The 27,043-nt window shown below is 40.4% G+C and overlaps 1 protein-coding gene across 2 annotated transcripts; it reads right to left on the bottom strand.

The window, feature by feature from the left end:
- Positions 1 to 968: 968 nt before the first annotated feature.
- On the bottom strand, positions 969 to 26,762 carry HMGCR (3-hydroxy-3-methylglutaryl-CoA reductase). Of its 2 annotated transcripts, none has more exons than XM_074931991.1 (20): positions 26,600 to 26,762; positions 17,844 to 18,037; positions 17,377 to 17,488; positions 16,746 to 16,833; positions 16,567 to 16,651; positions 15,007 to 15,112; positions 13,563 to 13,669; positions 13,029 to 13,145; positions 12,383 to 12,534; positions 11,276 to 11,520; positions 10,963 to 11,135; positions 10,294 to 10,488; positions 9,545 to 9,703; positions 9,245 to 9,402; positions 8,009 to 8,114; positions 6,883 to 7,053; positions 4,334 to 4,474; positions 4,081 to 4,239; positions 3,623 to 3,777; positions 969 to 3,471 (listed from the first exon to the last, which is right to left on the bottom strand). In XM_074931991.1, the coding sequence occupies exons 2-20, from the start codon at positions 18,006 to 18,008 to the stop codon at positions 3,417 to 3,419; spliced, it is 2,649 nt and encodes an 882-aa protein (XP_074788092.1). In that variant the 5' UTR covers positions 18,009 to 18,037; positions 26,600 to 26,762; the 3' UTR covers positions 969 to 3,416. The 2 variants fall into 2 exon arrangements, with proteins under 2 accessions (XP_074788092.1, XP_074788093.1); XM_074931992.1 differs by lacking the exon at positions 26,600 to 26,762 and adding an exon at positions 25,967 to 26,517.
- Positions 26,763 to 27,043: the final 281 nt, after the last annotated feature.

Here is a 27,043-nt window from a genome sequence, read left to right as displayed (position 1 = left end):
ATGTTAACAACACAGTGATATTTCTAGTTGTTGCTAGGTAGTATTTCCACTAAGTCGAGGACTTTTCAGCTTTTCACACCCTTTCTGTGGGAAAGCTGGAGGGGACAAGAAGCTGTGAGGGGACACAGGCAGTACAGCTGATCCAAACTGGCCAAAGGGATATTCCATACCATACAGCATCATGCTGAACAATAAAACTGGGAGGAAAGCTGGCTGAGGGCTGCTGCTCCGAAACTGACTGGGCAGTGGTTGGCAAGTGGTCAGCCACTGCATTGTGCATCACTTGTTTTGTGTATTCTAATTCTTTTATTATCATTTTTATTATTATTACCATTATTTTCTTCCTTTTTTGTTCTATTAAACTGTACCTCAACCCTTGAGTTTGACTTTCTTTTTTTCCACCTAACTCTCTCCCCAGTCCCACTGGGAGGAGGGAGGGGGCAGCTGTGTGGTGTAGTTGGTGGCTGAGGTTAAACCACAGCATGTGGGCTCTCAGCTACACTCTTTTCTGGGAACTAGCACATGGGCTCAGCAGTGCCTGTGCAGCGGTGCTTGCTGGCACACCCCTGTCCTACCACCAAGGCAGCAGCCGCTACAGACTTCTGGTATTACAGGTACGTTGAGGATGGACATGGTGTGCATCCCTGTGCTGTGTGAGCGGAAGCCACTCCTCCCATCAGGAAGAGGAGGGAAAGCACACTTCACTAGTAAGGTCCTATGCTGGCTGAGACAAATCAAAGTGGGCAAGAGTTCTGTAATCTGTAATTAGAAGCTCTGCAGCTCCAGCTGTCTAACAGCTCTGAAACTTTCATGTCAGACAGCAGGAAGAGGACTGGTGTGTACAAGGGATAAAGTAGATGCAGGACATAGAGAAGAAAGAAGGTCATCCAGGTAAAGAAAGAAGCAAATTAGTAACCAGAGTGAAATACATTTTTACTATTTTTTCTAGGGCTTTAAACTGTATGGGTTTTAACAGTATAGCATTTAGGTTACAGCAGCTCTAGAAACTTCATTCCAGACAGCTGGTTTGGTTTTGCCAAGGATGCAAAACACTGCTTCAGTACAAGAAACAGTCTTGCTACACAAACTCTGCAGTCATGCTGAAATGCTCTACCATGGTGTATGCAGAAAAACAAGAGTGCTTCATTCCCTAAATGTTCTAACACATTTCAATCGGTAACCTCTGCTTCTGGTGTAAAACCTGTAGTGCTGAAGAGACTGAAAAAGAATACATACCGCATACAGATGGATGGACATTACCAAGATCAAGCATGGAAGCTGGGACTACAAGTGAGGAAAAGAGGGGAAAAATAGGCCCTGGCAGAAGATATCGCTAATGCTGCAATGAATTAGTTTCCAACCTGGGCAAACTGCGTAATTCAGCTTTGAGGAGAATAAATGAGTACGGGCTTCTGCAAGCAAGGTGAGCTGGTGTCACAGCCCCACTGTGTTTAGTACTGTACACCAGTCATATTTTCCTTAACCCTCTTACTTTATGTTGTCTACTAAGTATGTCACTAGGTCATGATGTAAGCTTAAAATACCACAATTAAGTCAATATGTTTTCCATGGTTTTACTGAAACTGAAAAAGTAGTTCTGTACCAAAATGTACACAATTTAGTAATAATACAAAATGTTAATTCTGCAAGACAGAATGTCAGTTAAACCCACCAAAATGAACACTGAACCACCATTTATTGCCAGAACAGTGTTACTTTAAATAAGATCACTGAATGAACATAGAAGCAAAGTAGTTTCAACTTTCTTTAAATAAAATGGTAGCTATTAGCAACAATGCTGCAGGAAGATAAAACATTCATGATATTTACATGCTATCATAATATATCTAGCATGTAGTATGTCTTCATGCTTGCACATTAGCTTTATGAGCTCATTACAATGATATTCATGTGTTGATGTACTACAAAACAACCCATGATTTATATCAGATTTGCACAAGAGCACCTCTGCTAGTCACTCCTTTAAGAATGCCACTGCATTCCTGCAAGAAACCCAGTGCAATCCACTGATTCACCCCCAGAAAACCTAAAACACAAACCCCAAACCAAACACCCCCCCCCCATCATCAAGCATATTAACAATTTTCCTGCTATGATTAACTAGGCAGGGAGATGCATTTAGCAATATTCTCAAAGGTGAATCAAACCAGAATAAACCTGGGTTTTCTGTATTACATTAAGAACACCTGAGACTGCTTCACTGGTCCAAGTACAGTATTTTAATACAAAAACTGCTTGTTGCATTAACATATCATTTCACTGAATTATCTTAATTAGTACTTTTCATTGAAAAAATGATTTGTTCTTAAAATAAATATTCCCCCCTCAAAAAGAAAGTTTCAAAGAAATTAAAACATAAAAAACACTGTTCTTTAACATAGTGTTAAAGACCAGTGTGGTTTTCTGGTTTCACTTTCTTTCAGCTTCAGCAGTGGATACACACCTACTCCTGGGGAGTGTGTATCAAACACTTAAAAAAAATATATAATTAGGAATATACAAACACACTGTACCTTAAAAGACTTCTTTTAAAAGAAGTGTAAACATCTGTTCTTGACTTAGGTTGTTTGAATGCACTCCTATCAAAAAAAAGTTTGAGAAACTGCTTTTGCTTAAATACCCAACATGTAACTGGTTTGGAGTTACCCGAACAAAACAACAAAACAGTTGAAGACACTGTTTTTCCCTACTTCAGTACAGATTATATTTAACAGTTCAGAACTTTATGGGTCACAGGTTTTCCATAAAGGAATAACCTAAATTGTGGAGTTAAATCACTTAATGCTGCTTAGCTGAAGCAGCAGCAAATCAAGTACTGTATATAAACAGAGGTTTCTATAAAGCTGATATGATTCAGTAGCATTGTCTTATAGCCTAAGTTTTACAGGTGAACAAAATGAAAATAGGAGTTCACGGGAAGTGCTTAGGCTTGCCACCACTTTAAAAGACATACTTGTTTAACCAGAAAATAAAGATGGCAAGGACCAGTGCATTCAAGCCAAGATTAGACCAACTTTTTTTTCTTTTAACTAAATGTACTAAGTACATTACATCACTTTTCAGCTTGGCAGTTACCAGGAGGTTACCAGTCAAAATAATCTCAACCTGTAAAAACATGACTGACCCTTTCAAAAATGATGTGTAAGAGTAAGAATTCTGAAGCCATGTTCCAGACATCTGACAGGACTTCTTTCATGAAGTCATCTTTAACCACTGAAGATGGTCAAAGGCATAAATAGTCTCACAGAAGTCCATTGATCTCTCAGTTTATCTTACACTGACATCATTGAGTTGAAGGTGATTTTCATTCTAAACTTCACAGATTTTGGTTTTTTTTCCCCTGTGCACCTGGTCAGTTGCTAGAACAATTCTTAATTTCAAAGCCATTTTAGTATTCAAGCTGCCTTCTTAGTGCAGGTTCCTTGAAGATCTTGTAGATTTATTTTTGACCTAGTAAAAACAGTAAGATAATTACATTAGATAGTCAAAATGTTATACTGTTGTTATATGTCGCAATTATTTGTGTAATTATTATTGACTCTTGTGTACTTGACAGAAGGGCAGAACAGCAGAGGAAGACAAGAATTTTTCCATTTCTTACCTGTTGTGGATCATGTGGCTTCTGACTAGATGCCCAGCTGCAAGAGCTGCCATTAGTGATAATTCACCTGCCATCACTGTAGCACAAACAATTTTAGCAAGCTGACGAGCATTTTCACCAGGGTTATCTTGGCTTGCACCCTGAACCCCTAACATCTGGAGAGAAAAGTATACAGCGTTATGCTATGAAATGTAAGTAAATTTATACTAAATTTAGTATTAAAGCTTTCCAAATTATATCCGATCAGCTAGCTTTAAGTCTCTTTAATATTAAACACCTTAAGCTTTACAAACTAGATATATGAAAACAATTCCTCAGATAATTCTAAAATTTCCATGTCAAATTCACCAAACTTCAATAGGCCCCATTCCCACAACATTACTCGGACACCATAAAACAACATGAAAGCAAGCTTTGATTTAAGAAGCTAAGTTGCTTTAAAACTTTCTGCTTTATACCTGCAAACAGGCCTGCTGTGGGAGCAAGTTGGTGCCTCCGCCAACAGTTCCTATTTCTATAGAAGGCATTGTGCAGCTGATGTACAGGTCTTCATTGGTGAAACCAGTGCGCTCCATCAAAGTGATGCAATTAGAGCTGCCTACATTCTGCGCAGCATCCTTCAGATCAGGAAGGAGAAACAAAAAAACCAGAACACTCAACTAAGAATTAATGAGCTACAAACCCCCCCGAACTGGTGCAAAACAAACCTACCTGACCACAGGCAATGTAGATAGCTGTCACAATGTTTGCTGCATGTGCATTGTAGCCACCTATGCTACCAGCCATTGCAGAACCCACCAAATTTTTGTTTATATTGACTTCAACTATATCTTCTGTAGTTGTCTTCAATACCTAGACAGAGTGAAACACTTTTATTACACCATTCCTTAGGGAAGAGTAAAAATACTCTATTTATGGTTATAAGCCTTTAGCCCTTGTTCACTTCCATATGGAATTCGACCCAATCATTGTTCTAGATACCTACTTATATTTTTGTTCAAAAGGAGCCCTGTTGAATGCAGGCTACAATGTCCAGGAAAGAATGGGAGAGTCGGTGTGAAGGGTCTGGACTTGCACAGGCCTTTAAGAAAAGCTCACCAGCTACTTTCTCCATTTCAAATCCTTTTTTAGCTTCAGAATGAAACAAACAAAATCAACCTGGCAGAAATATCCCACTAATTCACCTTGACATGATAGCAACACTCCTCCCAAGTTGCACCAGACACTAAACCCTCTACGTAAGAATACAGAGCTAAACTGAAGAGTTCAGACACAAACTGCTGTGCTACATCAGCAAATAAACATTGTGCATGGTAATATCAAATTAAGTGGCATATTTATACTATACTGACTGTACTTTGAAACCTTCAGGTAAGAGATTTACATTGAATTTAGTATAAAAATGGTCAAAGAGAACAAAAAACCATAGTGCTGTGAGCAAAATTTAGGATATTCCAGTAGCAGGAATAGCAACTGATGACAAAGATCTGCACAAAGTCTACAACACTGAAAAAAAATACAAAGTTTATATATTTGAGTTCTATGTAAGTAAATGTAGTGATGTACATGGCTGGGGGTTGGGGAAAAACATCCCAAATTTACCTAAAACCTATTCATGCCCATTACCAAAGGATTGGCTCACCATTACTACTCTGGAATGAAATCTTAGGGTTGTAATAGATATTGCCACTGAATCAGCTATAAAAAATGCCAACAATTTGAAAATTAGGGAACTAGTAGGAAGCAAACCCAAAACACATAAATTATTTCAATGCATAAATCAATCCTGCACACACACTTTGAATACTGTGTCCAACTGTGTACCCAGAATTTGGATAAATTTTAGAACTGAGTAAGATCTAGAGAAAAGGATGTTCAAAGACATGCCAGAATAGTCTTTTTACTCATTCCTCATAGAGAAACTAGCACTTTACAGTCTGAAAATGAGAATAGCTGGAAAGGTGGAAGGCCTGTGTTACAGCTTTAAAATCCTGAGCAGTAGAGTGAAGCTAAGAGTCTTAAGTATCTCTTCCAGTACCAAACTAGGGCATCATCAAATGTAATCAACAAGGAGGTAGTTCTCACACAAGGTGTGCTGCATTGTGTGATTCCATCTGCAATGCTAGTGCTAAAAGTTTACACAAAAGGGACGGGACAAATTACTGGGGGAAAACAAACAAATCCATCAAATACAGAAGCACCAATTCAGAAAGTCTTGAACAAGCTGATAGAAGACTATGCTAAGTATGGTGTAGTAAATTTTTCTCTGCATATTGTCTCTCATGGCCAGTGGTGGCAATCAGGTAACAGGCAATGGATTAGATCTGATGCACACAGCCAGACTTCTGACCTCACGTGGAGAAGAATCTAAGACAGCTCTTATACTGTAGGACGAGTCTGTCAAGGGCTAGGAATGGCACTGCTTATAAAGGTTACCCTTCTTCCTGCAAGATGCTAAGGCTGCTTTGGAATTAAGTGAAGCCCCTGATTATCTGTTTTTATTGTAGTGAAATGAAATTGTTGCAGGAGGATATTGGACCTGCACAACTCTGTGGCAGTTATAACAAACAAAGCCATTTATTTTTCCAATAGTATGTGCTTATGCTCTCGCCAAAGCTCTTACTTCATAATTAGCAAATCAGCAATTAGACAGCGATCAACCTTTTCTCCTATCAGCATAAGACCACTCTAACAGGCGCTGTGCAGACCAATCAACTTCTTGTTCACGCGCTGTTCACACGGCATTAACTCCTCACAGTTCAGTACTTCTCCACAGTTCAGTGTTGCAGCTGTCCGTTGTTTTTCCCTGCCACCTTGGCACAACTCAGCAGTTTCTTATCTTTCTCAGAAGGCCTCTTTCTCATCAAAGCCTAGCTGCTTCTGAGAGGCTGTGTAGGGCTGACAGGCCAATGTCTCCCACAGTGAAATGATCAGAATGACTGGGTTTAATGACAGGCAAAACCCCATGTGTAAAAATCTGTCAAACTGTGGTATAATTTTTCAAAGATAAAAAGTGAAAAACCTAATGCCTTCAGCTAGATATGCATCACTAAATATATGCATATTATGTCAGAAGAGACAATGAAAGGAAAAAATGTTTACTGTCTCAGGAAAAATGGCTTATCCTACAGTAACTGAAAATACATGTAGGTATTATCCTTACCTAGAAAACAACTTACGGTTAATATTTATGATGCAAGATAGGTATTGGGTTTGTAAAATATATGCATTTTTATAAATAGGCAAAAGAAAGCACTTACTTCTCTAACAACCTTGGCTGGAATGACTGCTTCACAGACAACAGACTTCCCTCTTCCTTCTATCCAGTTTATAGCAGCAGGTTTTTTGTCTGTACAATAGTTACCACTAATAGCTATAACTTGCAGATCAGGAAACTCCTCATTCAACCTTGCCAGTGCTTTTTCAGTACCCTGTTAGAAGAGAAACAGGTAAAAGGCTAGTGTATCATTATGGTTGCAAAACAAGCTACTCAAGGACAGTGGATGAGATTAAGTCTAATCAGATCATCAGTTATAGGCGAGAAAAACGTAGTTTCAGGAAGGAACCTGAAACAGCAGAAGAACCCCACCCCAATTATCAACACCTTTTTTCAAACCATCTTGGGAATTATATGGGGAATAATTGGTTCTTCACAATGTGCATGGACTCTGGATACATTCTAGGTGAATGGGCATATGCTTACCATACTGAAGATACAACATGAACCAAGTCAAATACTACAGGCATGAAATGAATTCATTCTGGATGTACTGAAAAGAGCTTCTCTACACCAGAAAATCAGACAAAAGGTCTGGTATATTTAGTACCTGTTCAGGACCAGACCCATTTATGTAATGGTTCTGATAGACTTGAATTTTACATATAATAGGCAATCGGTATTAATCTCAAACAGCACAAGGAATCCCCCCATCTATGGGTCATGTCTCATGTTCTTTCACGTTTGCATGAAAACAAAAGCAAAGCACCAAAACTAGAGAACACCCCTCTGCTGCCATTCACCAGATTTCTAATCCTTTATTTACAAGGAAGTGACAAAGAGTAACAGATCAATTACTATTGGATAAAATCTTTGGCCCAAAGCAACAGGGCAACCAGCTTAACTTTCGTATTATCAAGAATACTTTCTTTAAATAATTTTTTAAAAAATTAAAATGCAAAGTTACTTTTTTCTTTCATCGTTCTCATCCTATTCTTGTTTACACTTGACAAGGTCAAACATTTTTATTATTTTATAGCACTGCAAACAGGGCTATGTCTTATCTGTTTGTCTTCACATGCCAGGTAGTCATACATTGGTAGGCTGTAATTGATTTGCTTTTGAAACAAATACATTATTAAAACAGACTCCAGGGAACTGATCCTTACTTTTGAAATCATATTCATTCCCATTGCATCCCCTGTTCCAGACTGAAAACGGATATAAAGGTTACGACCAGCCAAACTGATGAGAAGTTTTTGTAGGCGGGCAAACCTGCAAGAAAATTTAACTGTTATTTACAATCCTCAAAATTTAATTTTTAAATTATTTTATTTAATTATTTTATTAATTCATTTTTATTTTATTTAATGATTTTATTTTATTTTATTATTTTATTCATTTAATCTTTTCCCTTAAGTGGTAAAATGACAAAAAATCATTGCAGATAGTGCTGTTAACTACGCTATGTTCCTCCTCCCTTAGTGCAGAAAAAAACCCTTCAGTTACCATGCACATAGTTTTCTCAAGTAAATACTTTTACAGTGTTCACTGCCTTTTTATGTTTTCTATGCCTAGGCTTCATGAAATAAAATATCCTGAAGTGCTAGCAGAAACTTAATTTATTTATATTCCTTAAAACATCTGACTACCAGGTGTAAACTAAAAATGAGGCCTTTGGAAATTCTTACGTCAGTTTTACAGCAAGGCAAAACCCATGCTATCTCCAACAACAGTGCAACCTCCACAAGTCAAACAAAACCCATGAAATACTGCATTTAAACAGCAGCACAAGTTGATTCTGGCTGAAATACATATATGTCCTTGGCTGACTCTTGTAAGATTAGTAAGAAACAAAACTGAAAAGGAAACCTCTCTCTGAATCTTCCTAAAGAAAGCAAGTAATCATAAGTCTTTAAAAAACCCCCTCCAGGGCTTGAAATAGACATTTTTAATAGTGTTTTACATTTTGTAGCATTCAGTTCTAGCATTAGTTTATCCTGTATTCTCTGGAATGTCACAAATTAGTTATGAACATTAGTAATATAACCTGAAAGGCTAGATTCCAAACTCTGTATTACTTTTTGCATAGTGACAATTAAAATCCAAATAAGCTTTTATGTTTAGTTTTAAATGCGTAGACAAAATAAATAGCGTATTAAGTATTACACAACGCAAATGTATTTTTTGCTAAGATACAGTCGTTTACCACTTATCATAGGAAAATGTTTATTACTAGCCTTAGTGACTTCTGTTCTCTTAGACTGACACTACACTGGATAGTGAAAATGAATATGTTATTTCCTATATTTTGGTATACAAAAAATCCCCACCAATTAGGAGCTTTCTACCATCCACAGAAGTCTTAGATCAAGAAATAAGGCAGGAATAGCCACTGTACTAACCTACTTGTGCTGTCAAAAGCTTCCTTCATTATTTTAAAGCCTTCAGGGCTTTCAAGCCAAACTTTCACTTCTGCTGCCTGGCAAGCTGTGGGCAGCCTTACAACAGGTCCTCGAGTCATCCCATCTGCCAGAATGCGGCTACTTGCTCCTCCGCCAAGCTAAAAATCAAAGCACACAGGAAACAGAGTAAGATTATTGAAAGTGAATTTTAGTTTTTAGGAAGTCAAAAATATGCCCCATATCACCCCAAATATTTTTCATAACATAGAAAGTTTTTCAAGCTAATCAGCCAATACTTACACATATTGCTCTACATCCTCTGTTTGTGCTTGCTACAAGACATCCTTCTGTTGTTGCCATTGGCACCTGAAACTCTTTGTTATCCAAAAACAGTGGTCCTGCTACACCCACAGGAATAGGCATATATCCAATCACATTTTCACAGCAAGCTCCCATAACCTTACAAAAGTAACACAAAAGGTATCATTAAGGTTACACTACAGTGGTACAGTACTACATGTTACAAATTATGCCCATGACTACAACAATGTGTCTTAGGAAAAAACCCACAACCCTACCCATAAAGCAACCAATTCCCACCTCAAAAAGTTAACAGCTACAGCTATCAACAGCTAATACTGTTCAAGTCTAGTATTTGGCAGATGTATTGAATCTTATTAAGTCATAAACACTATTAATAAAAACCTAATACTGAATTTTAAATAAACTTGGATTTTAACTTGAGCTCAAGGTATTCAGCTGAACTCAGGCTCAGTATTAGCAGAATTCTGTATTTCTGAGGTAAGGTAACTGCATACTTTGGTAGGAAGTATTTTTGGGGTAAGCTACAAAAATTACCCACCTCCTTAATTTGGAAGGCATCAAGAGCAATAAAAGGTAGTGTCTTATGTTTGCCTTGTTCTTTTTTCCCCTTGTACATCAGTTTTGACCAAACTCATTGTTAATTCATACACATCACTTGAAGCATGTATTCCATATAGTGGGAAAATGGTTTTACAGTGAGTTTTACCTGTCTGCCTTTTACTTACCAAAGAATAATTATAATTCCTATAAGGAAGATATTGCAAAGATGAGGGTTCAGGGAGTTTCTTAGACAACATCTGTCTGCGAATGGACACACCTCGCTCCTGAGTTTCCATCAGGGTTTCCAGTTTGTATGCAGGAATATGCTTAGCATTAACTAAGCTGATAACCTCAGCATCAGTAAGGCATTTCGCTCCTTTCTGGAAATATAAAGGGTGGGAGAAAAAGTACATATTCTCTTGGTGAAAATCCTTTTAAATGTTGCCAGACAAAAAAGGGTAACTACTTTACTTTGACATTGTCAGAGTACATCTAAAGGAATCAAATATCCATGTCAGGTTTTACAGCAGGCCAGGATACGATCAGAAACTTTTTACTCAGAAACCCACTTACAAATATACATGATGACGCTTCAATGACTTCGTGTGTAATGAATGATGAAACTGATTCCCCTTCCCCCTCCCCTCCACCCTGACTGACTGGAGGAGAAGTGACTTATGAAAGGGTTTTGTTTTAGTCGTGACCCCCCCACCCAAGTTATTAAAGTTATGTAATTTTCTGAGGAATTACATTACAATCAACAGGATCATTTAAAAGCTGGAAAATAAACTGTAAGAATTTTTAAATCAGATGTTGCAGCAGAGGTTAAAAAAAACCAAGTTATTTTTCAATACCTCTGCATTTCCAAGTATACGAATGCATTCCTCGATGGAACGTGGTTCTTTAGGTAACTCAATTTCTTCCTCTTTTCCATTAAGAAATGAAGAAGCTTCCACAGGGTTGCAGCTGCCAACTACAAATGTAGCCTTGGTTGATGACTCTGCTAATACAGGTTTTATGACTTCAGCTGCATAAAGACAATTAAAATGAACTTTCGTTTTACAAAATTCTGAAGCTTTGATTCCAAATACAACAGGCTAACATAGATTTCACTGTTTGTTCCAAATACTCAGGAATTAGTTCTGACTTTAAAATGCTAAAAATTACCATTTCCATCTTTGGAAAAGAAAGCTTCTTCTACTGTGTTAGATTTCTGATTGTTTTTCGTAAGTCCAGATTGCTTCCTGCAACAATTCTCAGGGACCTTTTTCTGGACCATCACTGGAGACGTTATGGGATTCTTCAGTGAGAGTGTGGATTCAGTCTCTGCTTGCTCAAAGAAAATATATTTGACAGCAAGGAGAAGGGCTAATCCAAGAGTGATTACTTGTTCAATATCCATACTGGCCATTCTAAAACAGACAAATCAAAAAGTAAATACATGGTATATATAATCTGTTGCTTACAACAGCATTCTGACATCCCTTTGCTTTAGAAAGGGTAACAGTTTCATCATAATTCATACAGTTACAGAAATTCCTTTCAAAAAACATGTTCTACCAGGACACTCAAGTATGCTAAGTTAGAGAAATCACTCTTCATATTATTAACAAAATAAGAATTTTCAGATGTCATTCAATGTTTACTGCATCTTAGCTAAAAAGCAGTCCCAGTAAGAGAAATTACTGTAAAATAGTCACTAACAGGTACATCAAATTGATGTAACACCTGTCTCCCAGCAGTAAGGTAGAAAGTTTCAGTTATCATCTTCTATCAATAATGACTACTATGACACATGCTGAGCTGCTAAGAGTGGGGGAAAAAAACCCTAAACCAGACAGTTCTGAGTTTTCAGAAGTAATATGGAACCACAGGTGCTGCTAACTTCAGCTGAGCTGAAGGAAAAGCAATAGTGACATGACTTTTGCACTTTTTTCACTTGAATGATCAGAAGCTCTGCATAAAATTACTCTAGTGCAGTCAGAAAAGGTATTTTTCAGTGTGCTCTGAAAGTTGTCAGTGCTAGTGGAAAAAGGTGGTGTTTTAATGCATGCAGGACAGCTGGCTCCTGAACAATCTTCAATTACTTCAAGGAGATTGGACAAACAGCATAATATTGAAGTAATTCTTATGAAACATCATCTCTATTTCCAAGAAATCCTACACTGGTCAGACCTGCAAGTTTACAAGTGGTGTACCCTAGGACCATAGCTTGGCAGCACTGAAAGATACACCCTAATGAAGGAAACACTTCTCTTCTGTAAAGTCACCTACCGAGACAGGTAGAATTGCCATAAGGAAACATTAGGTTCAATTCTCTTTGGTGCATTCTCATCTAATCCCACTGAGTTTTCTACAGTACTGTTTTGAGCAGCTGGTTCTGCTATCCAACGACTGTGGGCATGAACAAGAACCAAACCCAGCGACTGTATTAAAAACACAAAACAACATAACAAATATTAATTTTTCAACAGTAACTAGGTATCTAACCTACTAAGATTAAACATTTTCTCTTATTGTTTGTTTGGGGTTCTTTTGTTTCCCACACTTCAAAAGTCTAAAGCTAAAGGCTGATTTTCCACACTTCTCATCAACATCTTTTATGGCCTGTTGTAACACTCACAGCTTTGAACTTGTTCCACCACATCCTTCCTCTTGCTCAAGTAATAAGCAAAGGAAGCTGAGGATACTGTAGGGGTAAGAGGGCAGGAATTAGTACACATGAAAAAGCTTTGAGTGTTTAGCACAGAAATGGCACACGCAGGAAGGCTTTAGGAGTAGATACAGGGGTTGTTATTAAAAATTACCATGGTAAACTAGACTAAGAGCTGAATACAAGTCTGTAGAAAACAAAAACTTGATACATTGCACCAGGACACCTTACTGATTGCATAACCACAGGTGAAAAAGAGCCACAAACCATAATCATTTTGACCCTCTGTGTTACAGGATTTGGTTTATTTTCTTCTTCTTCCAGAACACGAGCAAAATGGCTAAGCTGCCATATAGGGCGCCCTTCACGACTCTCTCTCGAAAGCTGCAGAAGTAACAAAATTTTAAAATAGATCCTATTTAGTACATATTAGAAGAACCAACAAGTGAGCTTCCACATTATATTTTTATTTGATTAAGAAATTACCACCAAAACAGTTAGCCTACAGTCTACTGTGTAGCCTACGTTAGACTTTAAATAGTGAAAAACCTTGGACAGCCAATTATATGCAATATAATTACTCTGCTTTAGATCAGAACTCATTAACTGCAACTCATTTACAGTGGCATTAACAAGTTACTGTTATCAGCTGAGCCACTATAAATCATATTGCACATTCAATCTGTTCACTTTGAAAGGAAGACAAACATGCTGACCTATAACTCCATGAAGAAATGTACAGCCTACAAGAAGCACAGGGACAAAATACAAAGCTTGATGTTGTCTCGAAGTTGGTCTTACCTCTAATACCAAGGACACACAAGCTGGAAAGAAGGTCATGAAGACAAAGTAGTTGGCAAGAACAGACATACAGCCAAAGCAGCACATAATTTCAAGTTGTCGTACACCTACATAATAAAAGAAGAAAATTTCTACATTTGAATATGCAATGCGCTTGCTATATACTTGAAAAAGTGTTGCAGAAAAAAACATTAAACTGACACAGCAGAGTATAGAAGGAACTGGCTAGATTAATGAAAAACAAGCATGTTAAGACCTAGTCATTGTGTATTGGCTTATTCTGAGCACAGTATGTACTTATGGTATGGTATTTACAGAAAACTTTTAAAATGTTATTCTAAATAAATACAAATAATCACAGTTCACCAATATTTTAAAGCTTCACAGTGAAAGCCTGAAATTCCTAACATATCTAAGTAAATAAATAACTGACATTATGTACTAAAATCCCTTCTTAAAGATGGCCAATTAAGTGTTCAGGCAATAAGAAACAGTATATACCCCACCTACTCTTTAACAAGCCTGGTATCCAGGAGAAGTCAATCACCCACGTTGCACATGCATTACAGAACTGCCTTAGTAAAGATGAAACCACTAACAGTACAAACCTTTAAAAAAATATATAAAATCAACTCTATGCTACACCAAAATTAGGGTTTTCTTTCTAGAATAGGAAACCAGCCTACTAATATACAATATCCTGAAAAGGTCCAAAAGATATGAATAGCAAGTGCTTTTGAAAGATGCCTTTAAGGTCTGTAAGATAGTTTAAAAAAAAAAAAACAAAACATAAAAAACATCAGACAAAACCAAACATGCAAACAAAACCCCACTTCAGTCCTAACTATGGAACTTTGATTATTTTACAAAGTAATTAGTTATTTACATGTGAAAATCCTTTGCTTATTACATTTAACTGTTCTCTTTTTAAGGAAAGACAACTGCTCCTTCACAGAATGGATGAAGATCAAAAGTTGGGGTCAGTAAAAAATATTAGATTGATTATTTTTAATTGAGTAGAGTAACTTTCCTTGTCTGAAGTTATTTTCAGAAATACTCATTTTTTGCCAGAATATGAAATAGGTGTTTATGTACTGAAAGTGAAACTAATTTTTAAGAATGCCCAATAGAAAGTTTTAGCAGCTACTCAAGATGTTAGCAGGAATGATGGGAATGATAGGAGGTCTTAATTTTATAATAGCAGCTGCACAGAAGTCCATTTCTACTGCACAATGCTCAAGGAAAGCTCTTATCTGCATTTCAAGTTTTTCTTCAACATATACATATTATTCATATCTGCAGAAAACTAGTAATACGAGCTAATTAGGACAGTAAATAAATAGCTAAATGGATTAAGTCATCAACACCTATTATTTGAAAGTCTCAATATCTCAAAAGTCTTTTCTAACTGGAAAAGATTTAGACCCTAGACTGTATCACTCACCTGACATAGTACCAACACCGATCACAAGACACTCTACAAGTGCATCCAGTGTAAATGTAGGGCCTAGAATTGCCATTCCACGTGAAATATTTTCTCTTACTTCATCCTAAAAAGAAAAATTTCTGTACATTAACATAAAGACAAAAATCAAATTTAAGGGAGTACACGATTAGTACATTGAGTAGTACAGTGATAAGGCCTTATAAAACATACACTGAAAATTAACAATTATGAGATAATATGTGCTTTAATTGCTTTATTTACCATAAGTTACTGTACTTTGACAGTCTTTATTTACACAAGATTATTTAATTTCAATTAATTTCTCTAGCTTTGGCTCACCAGTTTTCTAAGCTCCTACAACACTGATGGGCACAGAATTAAAGTACCCTCAGAAGAACAGGACTTCTACACTTTGAGACATAAAATGGAAGCCACTTATGTCATGGCATTTCAAAAGTTCTTGCAACCAATCTGTACTCTAACTTTCATTATTTTTTAATTTTATATTTAACTCTCTAGATTCAGCTGACAGAAAAGATGACATAAAAGACACTAAAACTTCCGCTGGGGAGAAAAGGGATTTCCTCCAGAAGCCTGGCATGACAAACTCTAGAGAGTCTGCTGTTTTGGTGGTGGTGGCGGTTTGGGGGGAGGGGGAAAGAGGCCAAAAATCTCCTTGTAAAGTACTTTCTTGAAAATGAATAAAACAATTCTGTACTCACAACCATTATAAAATAATATACAGCACACTATAATAATATATTGCACATTATATAGCCAATAATTCAGAATATGTTAAAATATACAATATTTTTGTCACAATTAGTATGCTCAGTTACCATATACAGTATTTTGTGGGTACAAATTAATTTCAATAAATATATTTTTATTTCAGAACTTAGAATATTAGGAAAAAAACATTACAATGATAAGCAAGATGTCCTGTCAATCTTTCCTGTTGTGCTGTTAATTGCATTAAGAGCATGAACATTTCTGTCTACATATATGCTCTGTTTGTTCTGCAAAGGTTTTGTCTAGAAATGTGCTTTTTCCAGTATCAGCATTGTAACATTTCTTTATATACTGCTTCTGAGCCATAGAAGTTAACTTTTTTCTATCAATAACTCTTTTATAAAAGACTTCAGTCTAGGAACTCTAGGCTCCTTAATAAAACTATAAGCATTGCTTCTTTAAAGTTCTGAACTTCTAGAGTACTCATACATACAATTAACTTGGTTCACATGATTATGCACACTAATTTTATGGTGTCACTATTCACTTTAACATTGACCTGGATTGAAGACAAGAGAACACAGAATCCAGATAAAATCTAATCTTTTTTGTATATCACCAATATGGTATTCACCTGTGTGTCTCTCCACCTGGATTATTCACAGAATCAAAAAATGGTTTGGCTTGGAAGGAACCTTGAAAATAATCTAGTCTGAACTCCCTGCCAAGTGATAATACTCATCTTTGAACATTAAATTAAATTCAAAAGCTCCATTGCAAAAAATAAAAAACCCCATACAAACAAAAAAATACACCCCCCCTGACCTGTGAGTTGGAACTGAGTGCAAATTTGGCTAATGCACTTGCTCTTGACAGATCAATCAGAAGCAGGAAGAATGGTAAAGCTTCACTGAAAAAAAGAGGCATATGTTAAAATTCAAGGATTATTGTACAGGAAAAAAAATTAAGCAAGAAATCCGTAATAATAATAATTCATTACTTACTTTAAACCTGTCAGCTCCTTATCCAAGAAATGAATTACAACTGTACTAAAAACAAAACTTGAGAAGATTGTGAAGAGGCCAGCAATACCTTTAAAAAAAAAAAGTGAATTGAAAATTTTTGGTTTATATATATATTCTGAGGAAAAAATAAAGGAAAACCCCCAAAACTATACCTGATCAATCCTGAAGCAAACAAATACAATTATCACCTCTCAGAGTGCATTCACAGCAGTTGAGATACAAACTGAAGTAGATGCTATTTTCATACATGTATTTAAATCTAAAATTTGTACTGCATTCAAAGTAATTCTATAAGAAATAAAACCCATAAATCTTCTCATTCATTATCAGCAAAAATGAAAACTGGCTTAAAGAGTTCTATATTTTTAAGTGTTTCACACAATGAACAATTCTTTCAAGAATTACACTTCCAGTGTTTATATCATTCTACAAAATCTCTCTCTTTAAAAAAGATTGCACTTTGAGTTATGCAGAACACTTATTTTGCTATCTGGCAAATAATTAAAATAACCCTCTTATGTACATAAGTGATAAATTCTAATATTTATTACCAATTTATATTAAAAAACTGTTAAAATGCATAAGCAAATACAAAAATTAGATACAGTACCTAAAATGTATTTTGACCCAAGCTGCCTTAGGTTCTGAAACTGGAAATATATATAAAGGATTGCTATACAGCGTGTGATTGTCAGGATGATGATGTCACTGCTCAGAACATCCTGTTTGAAATATAAAACGATTTAGTTAGCTTTTACACTAAGTAGTAACTTGTTAAATTTCAGTAATAAAAAACCCATTGTGAAGCTGTACTAAAGATGGCATTTAAGAATAAAAAAGTATCACTGCTAGTCAGTCTTAAAAAATTAAAATATTGCAAACTATTAATATAAGGTCCTTGTTCACTAGATACTGAGCAAATGAAAGATATAATAAAACCTTCTATCGTGCATCATTGCTTGTACACAATGGGAAAAGAAAGCAATAAATAAGTTTCTGCATAGATAATTAACATCACAACCTGATCATATTCTACTGATTAACACTAAGTACTGTAACATGAATGAAAATCCTTACTTCTTCAAGTTTGGGACACTCATAATTCCAACCACAGATCTTATCGTTCCCGGTGAACATCTTCATGGACATCATACAAATGGTGAGAGTCACTGTTCCCACTATGACTTCCCATGGATGAGAGGCAACAAAAAGGCCATGCATTCGAAAAAGTCTGGACAACATTTTCAAGACTTTCTCTATAAATAGTGAACCTGCAACAAGAATATTTCAAGTAAGTAACTACAAGATTCAGAGAAAAGATAGAGCTCTATCAATCTCTACAAGTCATCCCTTGGACAAAAAACCCCAAACCAGTTAAGTAACAGAGGAGTAACGAAACTAATGTCACCTTCTACATAAAACAAATTTCTTTCTAAATTTCTGAAGTATAGTATGATCTGCTCCTGCCTTCCTAATCTACTTTTATTTTTAATATACATCTCCCTTGTTTCTTCAATGTCTTACTAGTAAGTCTCCACCACTCTCACAACATCACCTAGTATCTTTCTGACACATAATTTTGATAACACTTTCTCCTGGTTTTGTCGGGGATATATGTAATTTAATTTTCTTAGAAGCTCAAACATGCTGTGTTTTGGATTACAACAGGATTTGTTATGAGAAGATGTTGATAATACACTAATGTTTTCAGTAGTTGCTAAGAAATGAGGGACTTTTCAATTTCCCATGTCCTGGTAGTGTGCAGGTACACAAGAAGCTGGAAGGGAGCAGAGCCAGAGCACTGGACCCAAACTGGCCAACAGAGTATTCCGTACCGTAGAACGTCATGCTCAGAATATAGATAAGAGCTGACTGGCAAGCTTGCTCTCTCGCTTCTAGGATTGAGGTTTTGGGATTCTCGCTTCTCTGGGGTCACTAGCCGGGAACAGGCTGGGCATCGGCGAGTGGGTGGTGAGCAGTCGTACTGTGCATTAGTCATTTGTATTTTCTATTATTACTATCATTATCGTTATTATTTTAATTTTATTTCCATTATTAAACTGGTTTTATCTCAACCTATGAGTCTCCTCACCCCTCCAGTTGTCCCCCCCCGTCCCCCGGGCAGGGGAGGGTGAGCAACTGGCTGTGTGGTGCTTGGCTGCCAGCCGGGTTTAAACCATGACAGTCCTTTTGGCCCCAACATGGGGCACAAAGGGTTGAGATAATGACAGATCTGGCCAGAGCGAGTTACGACAATTTTGTTATCAGCGTTCATTACACTGGCTTAACAGTTGTTTGTCACAATGTCGATTTATTAGCTCTTAAGAATCCTGGTACTCATTCTTACAGTTGGGCTACACGTCACCTCACTTGCTGTATATAGTATATAGTCCCCATGCTGCTGCTTATCACCCGTGGGAGGTGGATTAAGATTTTTGCTTTGCTGTACTACGTAACTCTGATTTATGGCACACTAAGGTTATCAGTCACGGGACTAGTCCGGTCTTTGTACTTAGCATTGTCGTCACCTCCGTGCTTCGGGGACCATCTAGCAGAAAGGGTTGACAATTACACCCTTTGCTCTTCTCCTCCAGAGCCAGTCCACGGGGCAGACACCTTCCTTCACCCTCCCCTTTTCCTCCAGGCTAATTACAATCGTGTTTGAGAATTTCAAAAATTTTTAATATCCTTGGACTGCTGAAACTCCCATGGTTTTATTGCTAGGAGCCAGCATGTCCCTGAACATGGTTCAGGTTTTGTTCAGGGTTAAGGAACTATATAAGAGTATCAGCCAGAGACCCACCCCAGGCTGGAGAGCTACGAGTGGCAGGCTGTATGAGACAGCATGGGCAAGTACCTAGGACACTGGGCATCTGCAGTGGTTTTGGAGTTTTACCCTTGAACAAGTGCAGAATGCCAAAAAACTAGTAGAACATTTGGAAGAAGTACGCCATCACGCTGGCAATTCCAGAGACGCAAATCACTGCGATGTGTGCTGGGGCCTGGCCCATGCCTGCTGAGCCCCGTTCAACACTATTCAGTACCCTCCAGGGGAAGAGAAGGTCTCTGGATGTGACAATAAAGTGACAGGCACTGCAGCCCCTCTAACCCCAGCAGCAAGCACTGCAGCTACTCCAACAACAACGGCACAAGACGCTGCAGCTGAATCAGAGAACCAACCCCTGATGGTATCAGTTGCTCCTATACAGAACAAACATAACAAAGAAAATAATTTTGCTTTGTAAGAGATGACTATGAACCAGGGCCACCACAAGAGCAGGAGGAAGAGGCAGAACCAGAGGTAATCGTCTGCCGTGGTTTGAGCCCAGAGGGCAACTGAGCACCATGCAGCTGCTCACTCACCCCTTTTCCCTCAGGAATGGGAAGGAGAAAAGAAAGCAAAAGGCTTGGGAATCAAGATAAGGACAGGGAGGCGTGACTTGACCATTATGGTCATGGGCATGAGACGGGCTGAGGGAAGAAAAAGAACATCACTTCAAACACTAACACCACCACCTCTTAACAGACAGAGTGGGACAGTGAGATGTGTTATCACATCTTAAAAATACCTCCCAGGTCCCCCTTCTTAAGTAGGTTATCACAGAGGTGCAGCCACCATCACTGACAGGCTCAACCTTGGCCGGAGGCGGGTCTGACTTGGAGCCGGGGCTGGTGGGAGACCGTTGAGAAGCTTTTCACAGGGGGCCACCACTGCAGCCCCCTCCCGCACTACCAAAAACCCCACCACACAAGCCCAGCACATCACCCAGTCCCTACCCTTGACTGAGCTGCCAGACATGCAAAAGCGTTTCAGCCGTTGTCCGGGCGAGCCCCTTAACACCTGGCTGCTCCTATGCTGAGATCATGGAGGCAGTAGCTGGGAATTAAGAGGGTAGGGAGGCCAGGCAGCTGGGATCCTTTTCTAGGGAAGGGGGCATCAACACAGCAACTGGAGAAAAGACAGAAACCCTCAGCCTCTGGAGGTGACTTCTGCGAGGCATGCGGGAAAGGTATCCCTTCAATGATGATGTTGTATGTCACCCAAGCAAGCGGACCACCATGCAGAGAGGTATCCAATACCTGAGGGCACTAGACATGCCGGAGGTGATTTACAATGATACGGATAACGAGCAGTTACCCACAGATCCAGATGAAGTCCAACGCACCCAGCCCATGTGTCGGAAGTTTGTAGAGTGCACCATCATCGTATGCCAACACACAAGCAGTAATGGACTGGAGAGACGAAGAGAGACCAATGGCAGATGAATTGGCTTGCCAGCTCCAGCAAGACAAAGGAAGTCTCTGTTCCTCCCTTGTCACAGCTGTGGAGAGGTTGCCAGAAGTACCAGTCGAGAAACTGTCCCAGGAGTTACTACAATTCAGAGAGGGTATGTCCTACTCCCCACCTGCACAGACTAGGATCTCAGCTATGAGAGGCAAGCGTGCCCGCGCTCACGACAGCAAAGACAGAAGGTACACACCATGGGGGAAGCTGTGGTTTTGCCTGCGTGACTATGGAGAAGACACGGGAAAATGGGAGGGAAAACCTGCCTTGATCTTAGAAGAGCAGGTACATGTGTTGCAAGAAAAAAACAATCACAAAAGGGGATTCTTTCCCCTTACCTAGGGGGAAAGAATAAAGGTATACAAAGAAATAATAAAGAATAAAAATACTTATAAAGAGGCAGAACCCATCTGTATTCCTGGAGGGACTGGGGGATCCCAACAGCCAACTACGATAGAAGCCAAAGTGAGTTTAACAGGGACTGAGTGGCAAAACCACCCCACTGTGACTGTGTCCGAAGGTCCACGCATCCTTGGCACAGACTACCTCAGGAGAGGGTACTTGAAGGGCCCAAAGGGGTCTATGGGGGCTCCCGGTATAGCTGCCTTGGAGATGGAGGAAATTAAAGAGCTGTCAACCTTGCTGGGGTCTCTCCCAGCACCCTTAGGTTGTGGGGTTGTTGAGGGTTAAAGATCAAGTGCCAAGCACTACTACATCAATGCACCGGTGGCAATATTGTACCCGCCAAGACTCCCTGGCTCCTATCCGTAAGCTGATTTGTTGACTGGAGAGCCAAGGGGTTACCAGCAGGACTCTCTCACTCTTTAGCAGCCATGTGGCCAACGGCAAGGTCTAATGGAGAGTGGAGACTTAACAGTAGCCTGCCAGGGCCTGAATAAAGTCACGGCACCACTAAGTGCTGCGGTGCCAGACACGCTAAAGCTTCAGTAGGTACTGGAGTCAAAGGCAGCAAAGTGGTATGCCACCACTGGTATTGCTAATATGTTCTTCCCAATCCCTTTGGTGGCAGAGTGCAGGCCGCAGTTTACGCTGACTTGGAGGGGCATCCAGTACACCTGGGACTGACAGCTCCAGGGCTGGAAACACAGCCCCACCATTTGCCATGGACTGATCCAGACTGCACTGGAAAAGAGGGAAGTTCCAAAACACCTGCAATACATTGACGGTGCAATACATCACTGTATGAGGCAACGCAGCACTGGAAATTTTGAAGAAATGGAAGAAAAGAATCCAAATCCTTCTGAAAGCTGGTTTTGCCATCAAGCGGAGTAAGGTCAAGAGACCTGCACAGGAGATTCAGCTTTTAGGAATATTTGGCAAGCTGGACACCGTCAGATTCCAGTGGACATGATTAATAAAACAAAAGCTATGTCCCCACTGACTAGCAAAAATGGCACAAGCTTTGTCTGGCGTTTTGGGATACTGGAGAATGCATTTCCCACATTACAGACCGAATGTAAGCCCTCTCTATCAAGTGACCCAGAAAAAGAATGATTTTACATGGGGCCCTGAGCAACAGCAAGTCTCTGGACAAGTTAAACAGTAAACTGTTCATGCAGTAGCCCTGGGGTCAGTCCAGGCTGGACAAGATGTCAAGAAATGTGCTCTACACCACAGCCGGGGAGAACGGCCCTACCTGAAGTCTCTGGCAGAGAGCACCAGGGGAGACCCGAGGCCAACCCCTGGGGTTTTGGAGTCACAGATACCGAGGATCGGAGGCCTGCTATACTCCAGCTGAAAAGGAGATAGTGGCAGCATACAAAGGGGTTCGGGCTGCTTTGGAAATGGTTGGTACTGAAGCACAGCTCCTCCTGGCACCCTGACTGCCAGTGCAGGGCGAGGTGTTCAAAGCCAGGGTCCCTTCTATACACCATGCAATCGATGCTGCGTGGAGTAAAAAGGTCACACTGATCACACAGCAGGTTAGAATAAGGAAACGCCAACTGCCCAAGAATATTGGATGTGATCACAAATTGGCCAGAAGGCAAAGATTGTGGAATGCACCGGAGGAAGACTTGACACGTGCTGAAGAGGCCCCACCATGTAATAAACTACTGGGTAATGAGAAGTGATGTGCCCCGTTTACCGACGGGTCCTGTCCATTGTAGGGAAACATCGAAGGTGGACGGCTGCTGTGTGGAGCCCCGCACGACAGGCCACAGAAGCTGCTCAAGATAAAGGAGAACCGAGTCGGTCGCAGAGGTAAAAGCCATCCAGTTGGCCTTGGGTATCACTGTGCGAGAAAGGCGGCCAGTGCTGTCTCTACACCGACTCATGGATGGTGGCAAATGCCCTGTGGGGGTGGTTACAGCAGTGGAAACGGAGCAACTGGCAGCGCAGAGGTAAACTCACTTGGGCTGTGGAATTATGGCAAGATATTGCTGCTCGAGTACAGAACGTGGTTGTGAAAGTATGTCACATAGATGCTCAGGTACCCAAGAGCCGGGTCACTGAAGAACATCAGAACAACCAACAGGCGGATCAGGCTGCCAAGATTAAGGTGGTTTGAGTGGATCTGCGCTGGCAACATAAAGGTGAGAAATTGCTTGCTCGCTGGGCCCATGACTCCTCAGGCCATCAGGGAAGGGATGCAACAGATAGATGGGCTCGTGATTAAGGGATGGACTTAACCATGGACACTGCTGCACAGGCTATCCATGAATGTGAGGCATGTGCTACAATCAAGCAAGCCAATTGGTTAAAACCCCTTTGGCATGGGGGATGATGGTTAAAATATAAACATGGAGAGGCTTGGTAGACTGAAAAACACAGAATATACAAATGAGTAACACACAATCAATGTGATTGCCTACCATCCGCTGACCAATGCCCAGCATTTTCCCGGCTAGATATCTCAGGGAAGTGAGAATCCCAGAAGGGAGAATGCGCTTCCTCGTCCACCCTCATCCATACACTGCACACAAAGTTGAAAAATATGGAATATTCCACTGGCCAGTTTTGGTCCAATGCTCTGGCTGTGCTTCTGCCCAGCTTCTTGTGTACCTGCACACTAGCAGAACATCAGGAGTTGGAAAATCCCTGATTTCTTAGCAATAACTGAAAACATCAGTGTATTACCAACATTCTTGTCATACCAAATCCCATAATGAATCCAAAACACAGCACTATTCTAGCTACTAAGAAGAAAAATTAACTGTATCTCAGGTGAAACCCGGACACTCACACCTTTCTTTCACATAACTGAGAACACGGATGTTCTGTACATCCTTCAGTTACAAAAACCACATCCTAGTTTATCTGTTCTGTACTGTACCTTTAGATGAGTTCATCAAGGATATTCTTTCAATTGGACATAAAAAATGAAGCTGTCATTCAATGGCGAAATTAACAGACAGGGCAAATCTATCTGCTTAGTGATCCTGAAGATACCAACATCGTCTTGGTTTCCTACCAATGCCAACCTCAATCCAATGCCAACCAACAGCACCAATATATTTTTTTTCTGTGGTGAAGGTGTGGAAGGATTTTCATGGGTCATGGAACCAAACAGGGAAAATCAGTGAGAGGACTGCCTGCCTTATGAATAAATTATTCCATTTCCCAACAGAAAGCCTTTTTTTTTTTTTTAACACAAAAACCCACCAAAACAAACTCACTCCCTTTTAAAGTCAACGTTATCCTTTGTTCTTCCCTGTACAATATACTACACACTATTTTATAAATTCATGTTCTCGCAAAACTGTTCCAAATTTCCTATAGTTTTTCCTCAGCAAAATGGAAGGTATGTTTTGGTTAGGAAAAGTAAAATAAGACACAGCCAGAGGAATATCAGTGCTAGAGTTTGAAACAATGCAAAAAAAACAAAAGGCATAGCAATGTCCTATGAAAATATGAATACTTTTGAATACCACTCTATTTCAGGAAAATCAGGATTAGTACTTACTACATGACTATATAGTCCTACCAGCCCTAAAATTAGTAATACAACTCCTAAATTATGACGGTTGAAATAATTATCTAGGCAATTAACAAACTGTTAGTAGAGCTAGGAAGATTTCAAAATCTTTCTTCAGATACTATTTTTCACATTTCTAAGCAGAACTATTAAGTGTAAAATGGCTTCACACAAATCAATTAAAGAAAAATGCATTAATTTGATTATGAAAATAATTATACTATCTATTACTAGCTTATGTTTTATAATTAACTGCTGCTGTGAACCACGGGATGACTCACTGCTGATCTTGGGGTTAACTGAGCGGCAGAAACTCCTAATGTAAAAGGATTCTTTAAAGCCTTCATATTTATTCAACCTGCCTGAAGTGTATGGGTTTTTTTGCTATGCAGGTGACATTTATAGAAAATATTGATGAAGATTTCATACACTGATTCTGCCAGAGTGCTGTAAAAAAAACATTTCAATGCACATGATGAGCTTGTATTTCTAATTCTGTTTAAAATATTTGTATAGCTACACTGACTCATAGCTTGAATTAGCAAGACATAACATTGAAGTTGATTAACTTTTTTTTTTTCATTTCAAAACGGTGGTTCAAATGGGTTACTTTATAAATCCCACCCGTTTCCTGCTTGCTTTGTTTTCAGTATAAAATTTTCAGGAGACTATTAAGTAAAGCAATAATTTCTGGCAATCAAAATAGAATGCAAACAAAATCAACTACAAACCCACCAAAAACTTAAGCAGCGTTTAAAAAGCAAACTAGATTGGTTGTATGCAATGCTTTAGAGCATTAATGTGCCTCGTAACTATATGACCATTCGCTCAAATACCGAAGGTTTGTCACACGTCTCTCGCTAAGCTCACAGCAACAATCTGCAACACCATCTATTAGATCAGCACAAATTTCCCATCTCTTGCTGGCTGACTCAGCAATAGCCGCAGTATTATAAAGGAACCGAGTGGCAAAAATACCTGAGCTAAAACAACCTGTGCAGAGCTCTCCTGAAAAGCATAGGACACCATACGGAGCCTGTCAAACTGTCAGGTAGCGTCTTCCGTTTTTAAAAAGGGAAACCACCCCCACGCAGGCCCATCACTAAAGCCCCTCAGACCCCGTGCGAAAGGCGGGGAGGCCCAGCACTCCAGCGGGACCTAGGCCGGGCCGCCCCGCAGAGCGCTGGAAGCCAGCACGGGGAAGGGCGAGCTCCTCCCCGCAGCCGCAGAGGCGCCGCGCGATGCCGAACAGAGCCGACGAGCCCTGCGCAACGGCAGCGTGCCCAGGGGCGGCCTGCCGCGGCCCACCCCGCGGAGCCGCGCCCTCAGACGTCAAGGCGGCATCGGGACAGCGGCTCCGACCCCCCCGCCCGCCACCTAGTGCGGCGGTTAAGGCGGGTCGGCCTCCGATCCGGGCGGTTAAGGCGCGCTGTGATGGCGACGGTGCCCTCTCACGTGCCGCCGTTATCCGGTCGATCTCCGAGGAGCCGCTCGGGGCCGGCGTCGCAGCCCGTCCGCCCGTCCCCGGAGGACCTGCGTCGCACCGCCGGGCTGCCCTCACCGCGCCTGACCGAAACGCGGCCCTCCCGTCCTCCGCCGACCCCCGCTCACCGCCCCGGCGCCGGCGCTGCACCGCCGCACACGGACGACACGCTCCTCCTTCCCGCCGCGCTGCGGACTGAGCCGGCCGCTCCTCTCCGAGCAAGGACACGCGGGGCGCGACACGCCAGCAGCCGCCATCGCCCGATCGCGCAGCCAATGGCGAGGGCCCGGCACGCCCAGCCCGCCGCGCGTCATTCGCTGCGTCGCCGGGGCAACCGCCCGGCGAACGCCGCACAGCTCGAGTCTCGATCAGGAGCGGGGAACACGCCATCGCGCCATAGGCTGACCGCCAATGGGCCAGCGCGCTCCCCTCTCCGTATTTTCTGATTGGGCGGCAGGATGCGGCTCATTTGCATACGCTGGTCGACCGAGCGGCCCGCCGCGCCGCTGGCCTGGGCCCCCCCTCCCCGCGGCGGCCAATGGCGGGTCCTGCCGGGCAAGGCGAGCGGGCAG

This window comes from Athene noctua, chromosome Z, assembly GCF_965140245.1.
Source record: "Athene noctua chromosome Z, bAthNoc1.hap1.1, whole genome shotgun sequence".
In the NCBI taxonomy this organism is placed as follows: Eukaryota; Metazoa; Chordata; class Aves; order Strigiformes; family Strigidae; genus Athene; species Athene noctua.
The sequence above is the reverse complement of the archived record's forward strand: the minus strand, read 5'-3'. Positions and strand labels throughout refer to the sequence as shown.

What these genes read in the sequence shown, in the direction of transcription:
- HMGCR (XM_074931991.1), bottom strand. Translation starts at nt 18,008, where the DNA reads ATGTTGTCCAGACTTTTTCGAATGCATGGCCTTTTTGTTGCCTCTCAT. An exon ending in TGGGTCAAAATACATTTTAG is followed by an intron (nt 16,834 to 17,376) that starts GTACTGTATCTA and finishes TTTTTTTTAAAG; the next exon opens with GTATTGCTGGCCTCTTCACA. An exon ending in CGGTGTTGGTACTATGTCAG is followed by an intron (nt 13,670 to 15,006) that starts GTGAGTGATACA and finishes TTTATTATGTAG; the next exon opens with GTGTACGACAACTTGAAATT.